At 36.6% G+C, this 12,354-nt stretch overlaps 1 protein-coding gene across 1 annotated transcript in view; it reads right to left on the bottom strand.

The window, feature by feature from the left end:
* LOC307131718 (DNA topoisomerase I, mitochondrial) overlaps positions 1-12,354 on the bottom strand; it is a gene marked incomplete at its 5' end in the record, with an annotated part of 43,959 nt that overhangs the window by 12,586 nt on the left and 19,019 nt on the right. The window contains 3 exons of the mRNA XM_079825539.1: positions 1,107-1,251; positions 1,376-1,563; positions 1,678-1,800. Coding sequence (XP_079681665.1) covers positions 1,107-1,251; positions 1,376-1,563; positions 1,678-1,800 — 456 coding nt within the window. The remainder of the gene's footprint in view (positions 1-1,106; positions 1,252-1,375; positions 1,564-1,677; positions 1,801-12,354) is intronic.

Genomic DNA, 12,354 nt, shown 5'->3' with positions numbered 1-12,354 from the left:
ATGAAAAGGACTGCTTTTCTTCCTAATTTAATTAGCGAGAGGAAGTGAGTGGAACGAGGGTGAAGATGAGGTGCTGAGCTGAAACTAAGTGAGCGTGATTCGGCAGAACGCGAGAATACACATTGGCTCTATTTGATTGGCCCAGAAAAAGGAAACATCAAATCACATCTATTATTAACAAGGTGACAAGAGACAGACAGTCATGAGGTGAAAAGGACATGAAGATGAGTTGGAAATGAAGGGATGTAAAGGCAGAGAGAGAAAGGAGAGGACAACAATTACGTTTTAATCAAGTCAATGATAAGGAACTTTAACTTTTTTTAAGGAATATTACCATCACGTCACCAGACTTTTGACTAACAGCATGAAGTTGCATCCAGATTGCAGTTTATTCTGACCAAGAACTGCCAATTTATAGTGAAACAGTCGGATTATGGAAAGAAATCTCCATTAATTTTCTCCATAGGGAAATATAGGGGTATTCGATGGTACTATGGTATGCTTTTGTTGAAGCAATCCGTTCACATTTCAATTTTTTTTATTTTTATAATCATGTTTAACTGCTACAAAACTACATTACCCATGACCCCACACAGAAAAGTCAACCAATCAAACTGTCTCGGAGAGTAAATCATGCCACAGGAGCTGGCTGGGAATGGCCACTCCCATGAAGCACCATTTTCAAATACTTTTTTTTCGCTTCAAATAAAAGTTGTAATGTCATGATATATCTCATGGCTGGTTGGTTTGGTTCATGGCTTGTAACCCTTTAACAAATACTTTTAAAAAATATCCCTAAATACTTCTAATAAGAAAAAGTATTTAGAAGAACCCCCCCCCCCCCCCCCAAAAAAAAAAAGGCCAGGCTCTTGCAACAAATCTGTTCTGATAGGGTAGAAAACAGGTAAAAAATAAAATAATTTAGAGTACAATAGTAATAATAGTAAATAGTAAAGAAAAATATAAAGTAAGTAGTAAACTGCTACTAATCATATACGTACATGCAAAACATTTTTTGCATAGTTAAATAGCAAAATAAATATATTAACATAATAAATATGTAAGAGCTAAAGCTTTGAATCTAAAGCGGAGACTATAATACATACCTTAAGTTTGGAGTTGGCATTGAGCATCACATATTTACAAGATCCTTGTACATTCTCAGTCCAGCTGGCTAGCCATGTTACAGTGTTGTCATGACGGACTTCCTTCCAGCGGTGACCGGCAGGAGGTTCTGGGATACGAGAGTCCCTGTAGGGTTAAATTCAAACCTTATACTTGCTCTGAAAAAAAAAACCCTGATTCATGCCACAGTGCTACAGCAACGATCCCACTTCTGAAATATAATATGGCTTGAAAAACATGAAAGCCTCACTTGCTGCAGTTGATAATGACATCTTCAGGTCGAATCCTCTTCTTCAGCATTCCCTGTTTAGGATGGTCTCCTCTGCCTCGGAAAAGCCCTGGAGGTTCTATCTTAAAGTTCCCAATTCGCTCACGATGGTGGTCCAACACACAGAACCCATACTCGTCAACAACTTTTTGATTGAACTCTTTATTAACCTGGAGAAAATGTATCAATTCAGAGGAACATCAGAGGAACATTGGTCACCTAGCATAAGGGATGAGGCAGTCCATTCAAAAAAATGAACTTTGCATGTTACGGAGGACACCCACCAACTTCTCCTCTTTGCTCATGTTCTTTCTGACTTCCACCTTTTGTTTGTGCATAGCATGGAGCTCCCCAAAATCACACTTGTTCAGATCCATGATTAGCTGTCTCTCCTCCAAAGTCATCTCCTGTGCACAAGAACATGCATAAACCATCAAAACCATCAAGAATCATGAAGGAAGAGTTTCCAAATTAAATCAGGATAACATAAGTTGTCTGTTATTTCATCTACTGATTCAGACAGGATTGGGATCCCTGTAGTTTTTAACAAGATTGTTTATTGTATGGATTATGGAAGATTTATATACCCATTTACAGGCAGATTTATATACTTTTATAGTTATTAATATTATGAATTAGCTTATATTTTTGAGTTTTTAAAATTTTCAGTTTTCATTTTAATTTTAGTTTATATTTTAGAAATTAAGCGTTTTTGTCTTTTTTTAATTTATTTCTATTTAGCTTTAATTTATTTCAGTTCGTTTTTTGTTATGTTTAAGTGTTTCATCTAATATTTATATTTTACTTTAGTTCAACTTTATTGCAAGCCGGAAGATGGTGTGAAACTCCAAACTGTATATATATTTTAACATTATGTACATAATTAAAAGAAAGAATCAATTATGAGGATCAGACCAGACTCTACAGTGGCTGTTCTGAGCAGTCTGTAACTTTCCTCAGTGATTTAAATCGGATGAGATATCAGCAGTAATTGAACCACCAACTGTTATTTTAACCAAAAAGGTCCATATTGAAGATTCACCAGGCAGTGAAACTAAAATATTTTACTTTAGGCCACATTGCTTGAAGCCCAATTCCGATTCGTTGACTATATTCAATTATTTTGATGACCAGCTAACTAGGGATGAAACAATTCATCGAGTTACTCGGTTAACTCGATTACAAAAATTCCTCGTGGCCTCGAAGCCGCATTAAATTCCTATGACGCGCACTATACGCGCAGGGATCTGATTCACATGGACCGCTGTTCAATGTTCAGGAAGCACACCATAGCGCGTGCTCCATTTTGAATTTAGTTGGCGCGATGGCGGAGAGTTTTGGATAGTTTTGGATCATTACAAAAAAGAAGAGAACAAGGTCCAATGTGTCTACTGCAAAGTAGACCTGACATTCCACAGCAGTACGACTTCAATGGTAACGTAGCCTAAGCCTATACATTGTTGTTCACTGATTTTAATCCCATACTGTATTTGTAGCGATGTCGTGATGCGGTTTGACTAGATATGATGTTTATCTTTGATGTTTTTAAGTAGTAAACGTATTCACGTTCAATTGCAAGAGTATAGCCTAAAAAAAAGAACCCCTTCACTCACTCACACTCACACGCGCACCCTCGTCTCTCTCACGCGCCAGTCAGACCAATCGTGGCAATGCATCACATATCCTTTAACTTTTATGTAGCCACGCAATAATTTCAGCATGACACGATTTTTCGAACGGATGCTTCACCTAAAATACACCGCAATGCAAGTGATGCAAGCCAAATGCAGCGTTCTATTGAAAATGAATGTATGTATTTCTGCCGTACCAAACTGCAATGAAGCCTCACGCACGCACACACAGGTTGCTAGGTTACCATTGCAAATAGCCTCACCCAAGAAATGATATATTATTTGTTAGTAGCGTAATGGTAAATGCTGCAGGTGTAGAAATCTACATAAAAGATATTTACTTTGATGTCAGGGCTAGATTACAGCATAAAACCTGTTGTGCATATTAATAAATTAAATTGCTTTCCCTCTTCATTTTCGTTATGCATTATTTGTTTTGGTTGTTTAAAAACATGCAAAAATGTGTTTTTTTAGCTGATTAATCGATCAAGTGCTAGATTAATCGATTACAAAAAGAATCGATAGCTGCAGCCCTACAGCTAACATCTTTTAAAAGTGACCCACCCATATCTAATCTGCATTTATACTATACACTTGGCAAAACACCCCAAGGTAGACATACTGACCCAGAAAAGCTTAGGCCGAAAAGGAAGTAAAAGGGGCACGATTTTCAATGGATGCAGTTTAAATGTTAATACAAGCTTTTGCTTTCCGTACCATCATTAAAGATGAGCAAAACATCCGGTTGAGCTTTAGTCCTCCATTGCAGCATTGAAAAGAGTCATGTGATCGTGGTTGGTGTCCACCTGAGTTGACGTCATTCACCACCGTTGCTTTTTTAATGACGTACGATTCGCATTCACAGGGGAATATCCGATCTGTCAACTATCATGGCAAATGCAAATGCACATATTCGATTCTCATCAGATTTATTTCCACATATTAATAAGGCCTGAAACCGATCAGAGAATATCGGAATCCATGTGCTTTTTTCCTGCTTACACGTTCGTGGGTCATATCTGATCTGTGCCACATGGGAGGAGAGGAAAAAAAGAAAGAAAAAAAAAACACTGAACTGGGTCACTTGAACAATGTACTGTAAATGCGGTCTTAGTTGCAGTATAAATTAGAAGAATCGTTGTGCTAAAATAATACATAGCAAATACAGATATTCCTAACCAGATGGCATTTGGTTTCTCTGAGGACCCCAGGGTAGATGAAAAACAGAAAACAATTTGCACCAAAATTTGTCCCAAGGTTGAGTGAGAAACAGTTTGGACAGGATTAAAATCAATATGAAAGGCTTTGAAACATACATTTAACTTAACTCCTCAGGGAAAACTAGTCCCATCCATGCAGGGTTTTAAGAGTTGCTGCTCGCTTCATACGTCTACCAGACATCTTATAAGAAAGAAGCTGAGGGCGCTGTTTTGTATCCACATAGGTTGATAGACCAAACACGAATTACTTGAACTGAGTGAACTTTAGCCTTGGGTAAGCGTATATGTCCGAAGATCAGACAAGGATGTTTTTTTAGCAACATACACACTTCATCAGAACATGCCCTTTTCTGTACAACAGCAAAAACTGTTACAGAGAAAATATCTGAAAAGAAGCCGATGAGAGAGAATCAATGAAACATCTAAATGGTCTTGTAATAAAAGGCTTTTGAATCACCACACTCAGAGAAGAATCTTTGAAGAACAAAAACAATTCATGACAGCAATCAGTACATCTTCAGGTCAATATATCTTCCGTGAGACAGCTACAAATCAATCTCTACACTTGAAAGATGAGGTCATGCTAAAAGTTTCTCCAAACACTACGAATTCAAAACGTTAGGGTCAGTAAGATTTTTTTTGGAAGAAATTATAACTTTTATTCAGCAAGGATGCATTAAAATTAATTAAAATTCTTTTAAACTTCCGTTAAAAAGGCATCACAGTTTCCACAAAAATATTAAGCAGCTTGACTGTGATGATTTGAATGTTTCTTGGGCACCAAATCAGAATATTAGAATAATTTCTGAAGGATCATGTGATACTGAAGACTTAAAGTTAGTGACTGCAGCTGAAAATTCAGCCTTGCCATCATGGGAATAAATTACATTTTTAAATATAGTCTATTAAAATAGAACATTATAATGTTCTCACAAAAATATTACTGTTTTACTGCATTTTTTGATCAAATAAGTGAGCATAAAATACCTATTTTTAAAAATAAATAAAATCTTACAGACCTCAAACTTTTAAATCTTTGTTTACATCCCTTAAATTTGACTTTGACCTTGCTTAGAAGGATCAAGATTGAGTGTTTACAGCAGGTTTTTGAGTTAGCCTTGTATTCAAGTTGATTCCAATTGGCAGTCCTGTCATGAATTGCAACTTTGTAAGAGGAATCTCATACATTTTTCTTCAGACTAAACAGAAGATTCAGTTCAGTGGAAATGCTTGGTACCTGTGTGGTGCACAGAAACTATTCTGAAGGGTCAATTTATCAAACAATGCGGTCTGATCATTTATGCCTAGGCTGACTTTTTTCTATTTTTTTAGAAAATGTCTCCAGTTGCTCTATATGCCTTATTTGACCTTTATACCTAGTCAAAATTGTGTTTGTTGCCTTGTGCTGCTTTGTCAAAAAACCAAGAACACTTTGTTTAACCATGCTCAAGTCTACCTCAGAAAATTCAATGACAGAACAAAACATTTATTGATTTCTAAAGCTTCATTTTGAGTGTTCAATGATTTAATCATCTTCCATAATAATGTCTTTGAATTATCTACTTTTGGGAGAAAATACTGAAATATGTCACTAATTAACTGGTGTATTATGTGAAACAGCCCTACTTCAAAGTTAAAGTCCTTTTAGTGAGCCATTTCTGATGGTTTTTTTTAGCAGTTTTATAAATATGAATTACTAAAAAAGGCTGCCTTCTGATCCTCTGCACTGATATTGCTTCAGGATATAGCATAATAGCACTTTCTATATCAGAAGGCACTACAGATCATCCAAACAACACTAAAGGACAGAGATCCCCTCACCTGTGATGATCACAGTTTCCCATGGGGCACAGGAAAAGAGATAGACGATAAGGACAACCAAAAAATGCGAGTAGAGAAAAGTAAGTGTCGGATGGAGGGGTCACAGAGGACTGACATACGTGTTTCGCCTTTTGTCGGCTTATGATTTATTCTTGCACTTTTGCGGTGCTAAATGTCACACTAACACTGATTCACTCTAATCTCTCCTCCTGGGGCTGGTGAAGAGAACTTGCGCCACGGGACCTCACACAAGCAATTTCATCTGACCTGCCCCCCTCCATCTCCCCATTCTGTCACACACATACACGCGCTCGGCCATAAATGGCACCCCTGGGCCATTAGCCAGGGAGCAGAGCCCAGAGCACATTGAAGGAAAAGAGTAAAATGAGAGCGAAAGGGAAAGAGGCCCAAAAAAAGGGCACACAAACAGACAATTCTAAAACCTCATAGACTGACAAATCAATTACATTGGTTAGGAGCACCACACGATCCATGACTCTATATTGTTGAATAAATCAAATGTACTAAATGGCGATCACAAATAACTAGCAATTGAGAGATGTGTCACTGTACTTAAAGGAAAAGTTTCATTTCTGTGGCAACAAATGGAAATGTGGCCTATGGCACATTTTAGTATAAAAATTGTGAACTGAATTTCAAAAAGAAAAAAGACAAAGTTGCATGGATGATACACCTATCAGGGTTCCTACACATTTTACATTTCAAAATTAAATTCCATATTTCTCCAGAGTTCTCTGTAGATTGTTCAAACCATATTTAACATCTGATTTGGGATGTGACGGTGAGGAAATTTTCCCACCGGTTAATTTTTTCACTTATTCTAAACCGAAAGTATGATGCATTCATAACGGAGCAGAGCAAAGCGAGTGTTTTCAAGTTGAGCTTCCATAAGAATGAACTGAAAACACGTGCCAGTGGACACGCACCGTGAATGACATTGCGGCCATGAATGAATGACAGTGCGGCCGTACTCATTTTACTTTCAGTTTAGAATTAGCACCCATTCAGGGGCGGATTGCTTGAATGGTGGGTTCATTAGCATATTATTCTTAATGAAAAACAACAACAAAACTCACTTAAATTGGTGCTTTTACATTTCGCTTTGAAAACAAATCTTCCGCGATCATCTGGGGCCTGTACCATGATGGTAGTTTAACAAACTCAGGGTTACAGGATTAGTTTCGAGTTGACAAAACCAAACCAATCTATTCAGGCTTTGGTGGTCCCATGATGCGTATCATCAGCTTTCTCTGTCAAGTCAGGCTTTGATCCTGAGTTTAGGAGTTTAGCTGTGACATCAGTAGTGAACAGCCAATCACATGCTGTGGATCAGTGAAACTTCTTGCGAGAGAAGCAGTGAGATTAATTTCTCTCTTCTGCAGAATATTAAGAATTTAATCAAATTTACACAGCAAGAAGAAAAGAGCTGTCTATGAAAGAGGACAACTTAAAGAGAAATCGTATACGTCAATGCAAGTAAAAATTATAGTTTAGTTGATATATAGAGAGATTTTAACAATTAAGCTCACATGTAGTAATTTTTATAGCTTTATTTATTGATTTTAAAGCTTATTTGTATGACCTTTATATAGGCTATTTATATTAATTTTAACAAAGTGCCTATAAATGATTGATTAACTAGAATGATACATGTGTAATTGATTATGGGTATAATAATTACATAAACGATATCTAAATCATTCAAAATTATTATTTTTATAAATAAGCATGGTTAAAAGCCAGACGCTTTAGTCTTTAAAAACCATTTGCTATGTAGTAACCTTTAATTTGGAGTAGAAAAAGAGGGAGTGACTTTATTGCATCAGAGGTGTGCCCACAGCAATTTCAGTTTGAGATCTCTTATCCAGAACATAACCTGCCCTGGAGCAGGTTAGCCGTGGAGCATAAGTTACTATGGAGATGAACACTGCTAAAAGGCAAACCACTTTAATGGTACCTAAAACCCAGGATTGGCACAAACTAATCCTAAACATATCTGGCTAGCCAGCTAAACTGGCTTCATGGTATAGGCCCCTGGTCAGTCAGCTCTTTACTCTCGTGATGAATGAAATCTGACTCCTGCTGCTGGTTTGTGCTGCGACTCATTCGGCTCACGTTGTATTAAGCAGACACGTTCAGTGTCTGCTTAATACAGACTCACAAACAAAATTATTTTATTACTATCAAAATAAAAAAAATATATAATATAATTCTTAGTTGTCAGTTATGATCATCAAAATGAAAATAAATAAATATTTGAAATATATCTGTCTGTGTGTAATGAATGAATATAATATACAAGTTTCACTTTTTGAACGGAATTAGTGAAAAATCAACTTTTTGATGATATTTTAATTATATGACCAGCACCTGTATATAGTGGACGATTAGGAGACAACGATTGAAGTGTTTTGTTTGCGTGTGTTGCTATGCTAATGCTAGCATGTTTGGAGTGGTTACTATCTGACCTAAAGTCTCCATGACATTCGGATCTATAGCATGGGTCCCTCCTTCAATCTTGTCGTTTAATAATTTGCCATGTCGAAAACTTAAGCCTGATTATTTAAAAAGTAAATCACACAAATAGATGAGAGAAAATTGAATGATAGCTTCCAAAACAGATTTCACCAACACTTGTATGATACTAGGGATCAAAATTTTTTTATTAAGTTAAAATATCACCAATAATGAATATTTAATTTTCCATTTTAAAACAAATTACTTTTGCCATCAACTAGCTCTAACTTGCAATAAAACAAGTGGTAGATTATGACGAAGAAGGTCCCTCTAAGCTCTTCTCTAAATAATTTGTTCAGGTACTATGAAACCAACAGCTCCAAGGTCCCACCTCTATTATAATGAGGACATTCATTTAAAGGGACAGTTCACCAAAAATGAAATTTGATCATTTACTCACTCATGTTTTTTGTTGTTGTTGTTGTTGTTTTCTTTAAACCTATGAGTTTCCAAACAGTTTTGGTGTCCATTGGCTTTCATTGTATGGATGGTCAAAAAATAAAAATCATAGTTTAATATCTATTTTCACTACCATACTGCTTTAGTGTATTATAAAACATAAAAAGCATTTATTTTTATTAAAGTATTATAGATTTCTAGGTTACCTGCTATAACGTAATATATATATATATATATATATATATCAGGGTTTTTCCTGCATTGAAAATTTTTTGGCGGCCGCCAAGACAAATTTTTGTCCCGCCAAAGCCTTATTTGATGAGTTATTGTGATTTATGAGTGATGTACAATAGATGACTGCTGCACTTGTGATTCGGCCGTGTTAACTGAGTGACAGAGAGAACGAGCAGAGAGCTCCTCCCCCCCGCGCGCTCTCTGTCTGTCTGTCGATGTCTTCTCATATTTCACATATTGGCTCTTATTTCACATGTTAATCAAAATCAAAAGGTCTGAAGACCGAATCCATGTTGCACGTGCCGCATTCGGACATTTTTTTCCTTGAATTACCGCTGGGTGTGAACTGCGCTCAAAAAATGTTGACTCTTCTCTGACCAGCTGACATAAACCATAGTTTCAATAAACGGGAAAACATTATATTCAGTTATGAAGTGTTTTCTGTATTGACAAATCTTTCGCGATGTGATAACAGACGGGATTCGCACACAACGCGTCTGCTAATGTCCGATTCGCGAACCAATGATTCCTTTTGAATCGAATCATTTTAGCGACTGGTTAGAACAACTGATCCGTCCAACACTGAACTCAAGAATCAGTTTAATCATTTACTCAGAACACCTCTGAGATGAGAACACAAGTGTGCTTACACACTTTAGCAAGAGTGGATAGTAAGAATTAGTTTAATCATCCACAGTCATTAAGCTTATTTATGTTGACAATGTGTAGTAAAATATAATTTAGTGTAGACTGGAGTGAGGTGAGACCAGAACAAAGTTTTTAACTAGCTGATCATTTTACTAAATTGTATATGGTAGAAAATTAGGCTATTTGTTCATTTTTTTAATGCTACTTTTTAATATTGATATGATTATGCCAAAACAATTATCAGTAAATAGTGTAAAAATTGAGGATCAAAAGAAACAAACATCAAGGTAGAGATCATACATAATATCAGATGTCAAAATAAGATAAGCAAAAATTACAAACGGTTTCTTTGCATTTATTTTAAATGTATTGTCAGTATTGCGTTCACAGATCACGTAGGTAGAGTAATTTACTGTGTGTGTGGATGACCATGTCTGTCAGCCACCACCGAAGACCATTTTTGACCCAGGAAAAACCCTGATATTATATATATATATATATATATATATCTTATCAGTATCGGCTAGAATTTCAATATCGCTGCTTGGAGCCATCACTAGAAGACAATAGGGATGAAACGGTATGGAAATTTAACATCACGATTACAGGGAGTGCAGAATTATTAGGCACATTGATTTTCTGATCATATTTTTTTTCCAGGCACATTTGACCAATTCCAAACCACAGTAATCCTAATAACTACTATTGATTTAGTATTTAATAATGTATAAGTGATATATAATTGTTCATGAAGGCTGGAAATGAAAAACACCTTATATTCAGGTGTGCAGAATTATTAGGCATGTTTTCTTTTACAGATAAATTGAGCCAAAAAAGAGATTTAACTCAGACTGAAAAGTCAAAAAGTATTAAATGCCCATGAGAAGGATGCAATACTAATGCAATACTAGACATTGCAGTTAAGGCATGACCATTGGACAGTGAAATGCTCGTTGGGTCAGCAGGGTCAGACAAAAACATGTGGCGGAGAAAAGACACCTATTAACCGCAAAAGAATTAAGAATTAAGGTGAAGAATTAAGGGTGAAACCATCAGGAACCCTTTAGTCTCCAGCGCCACCATTTTCCAGAGCTGCAACCTACCTGGAGTCTCCAGAAGTGCAAGGTGTCAGGATCTCAGAGACTTCAGTTAGGTAAAGAATCCTAAAAAATGACCCCCACTAAATAAGAATCACAAGCTGAAGTGTTGTAAAATACAAGAAGCCTGCTTTTTTATAGGCTTTATAGGTTTTATAGGTTGAGAGTGACTCTTGAAGGACCAGCACCACATCCTCTAGTACCACTGCTTGAAGAATTCATCTTCCAGAATCTGGCAGTACGTTTTGGGAGTTCATTTTAGTCCATCCTGAAGTCCGTTTTGCAGAGATGGACTAAAAATGAACTCCCAAAACGTACTGCCAGATTCTGGAAGATGAATTCTTCAAGCAGTGGTACTAGAGGATGTGGTGCTGGTCCTTCAAGAGTCACTCTCAACCTATCTGTCCATAAAGCCTATAAAAAAACCTTCATGTATTTTACAACACTTCAGCTTGTGATTCTTATTTAGTGGGGGTCATTTTTTAGGATTCTTTACCTAACTGAAGTCTCTGAGATCCTGACACCTTGCACTTCTGGAGACTCCAGGTAAGTTGCAGCTCTGGAAAATGGTGGCGCTGGAGACTAAAGGGTTCCTGATGGTTTCACCCTTAATTCTTCACCTTAATTCTTAATTCTTTTGCAGTTAACAGGTGTCTTTTCTCCGCCACATGTTTTTGTCTGACCCTGCTGACCCAACGAGCATTTCACTGTCCAATGGTCATGCCTTAACTGCAATGTCTAGTATTGCATTAGTATTGCATCCTTCTCATGGGCATTTAATACTTTTTGACTTTTCAGTCTGAGTTAAATCTCTTTTTTGGCTCAATTTATCTGTAAAAGAAAACATGCCTAATAATTCTGCACACCTGAATATAAGGTGATTTTCATTTCCAGCCTTCATGAACAATTATATATCACTTATACATTATTAAATACTAAATCAATAGTAGTTATTAGGATTACTGTGGTTTGGAATTGGTCAAATGTGCCTGGAAAAAAAATATGATCAGAAAATCAACGTGCCTAATAATTCTGCACTCCCTGTATAGTGACCCAAATTATCACGCAAATGGCGGTTGTTAATGTCAAGCCCTGATTATCCCTTAAATGTCACCCTAGTCTTGACTGAATTTGTTCGTTCGCTTCACGTTATTATTTCCAAGACGTAACGTTAGTTTTGGTATTGAGGTCAAAGTCCACTTGCCTTGCGTTCGTAGTTTTGAAGTGTTCCCCCTATTACAGCTACTTTCTTCTGGCATGTTCTGCAGACAGGGTGACCATCTTCGATTAAGTTTCCCTCAGGACTTTTGTAAAAGCCAAAATATGACCACACCTCAGATTTGGTCCTTTTAGAAGTCTGAAAAATCTCCTGG

This window comes from Gobio gobio (assembly GCF_949357685.1).
Source record: "Gobio gobio genome assembly, chromosome: 9".
Taxonomy (NCBI): Eukaryota; Metazoa; Chordata; class Actinopteri; order Cypriniformes; family Gobionidae; genus Gobio; species Gobio gobio.
The sequence above is the reverse complement of the archived record's forward strand: the minus strand, read 5'-3'. Positions and strand labels throughout refer to the sequence as shown.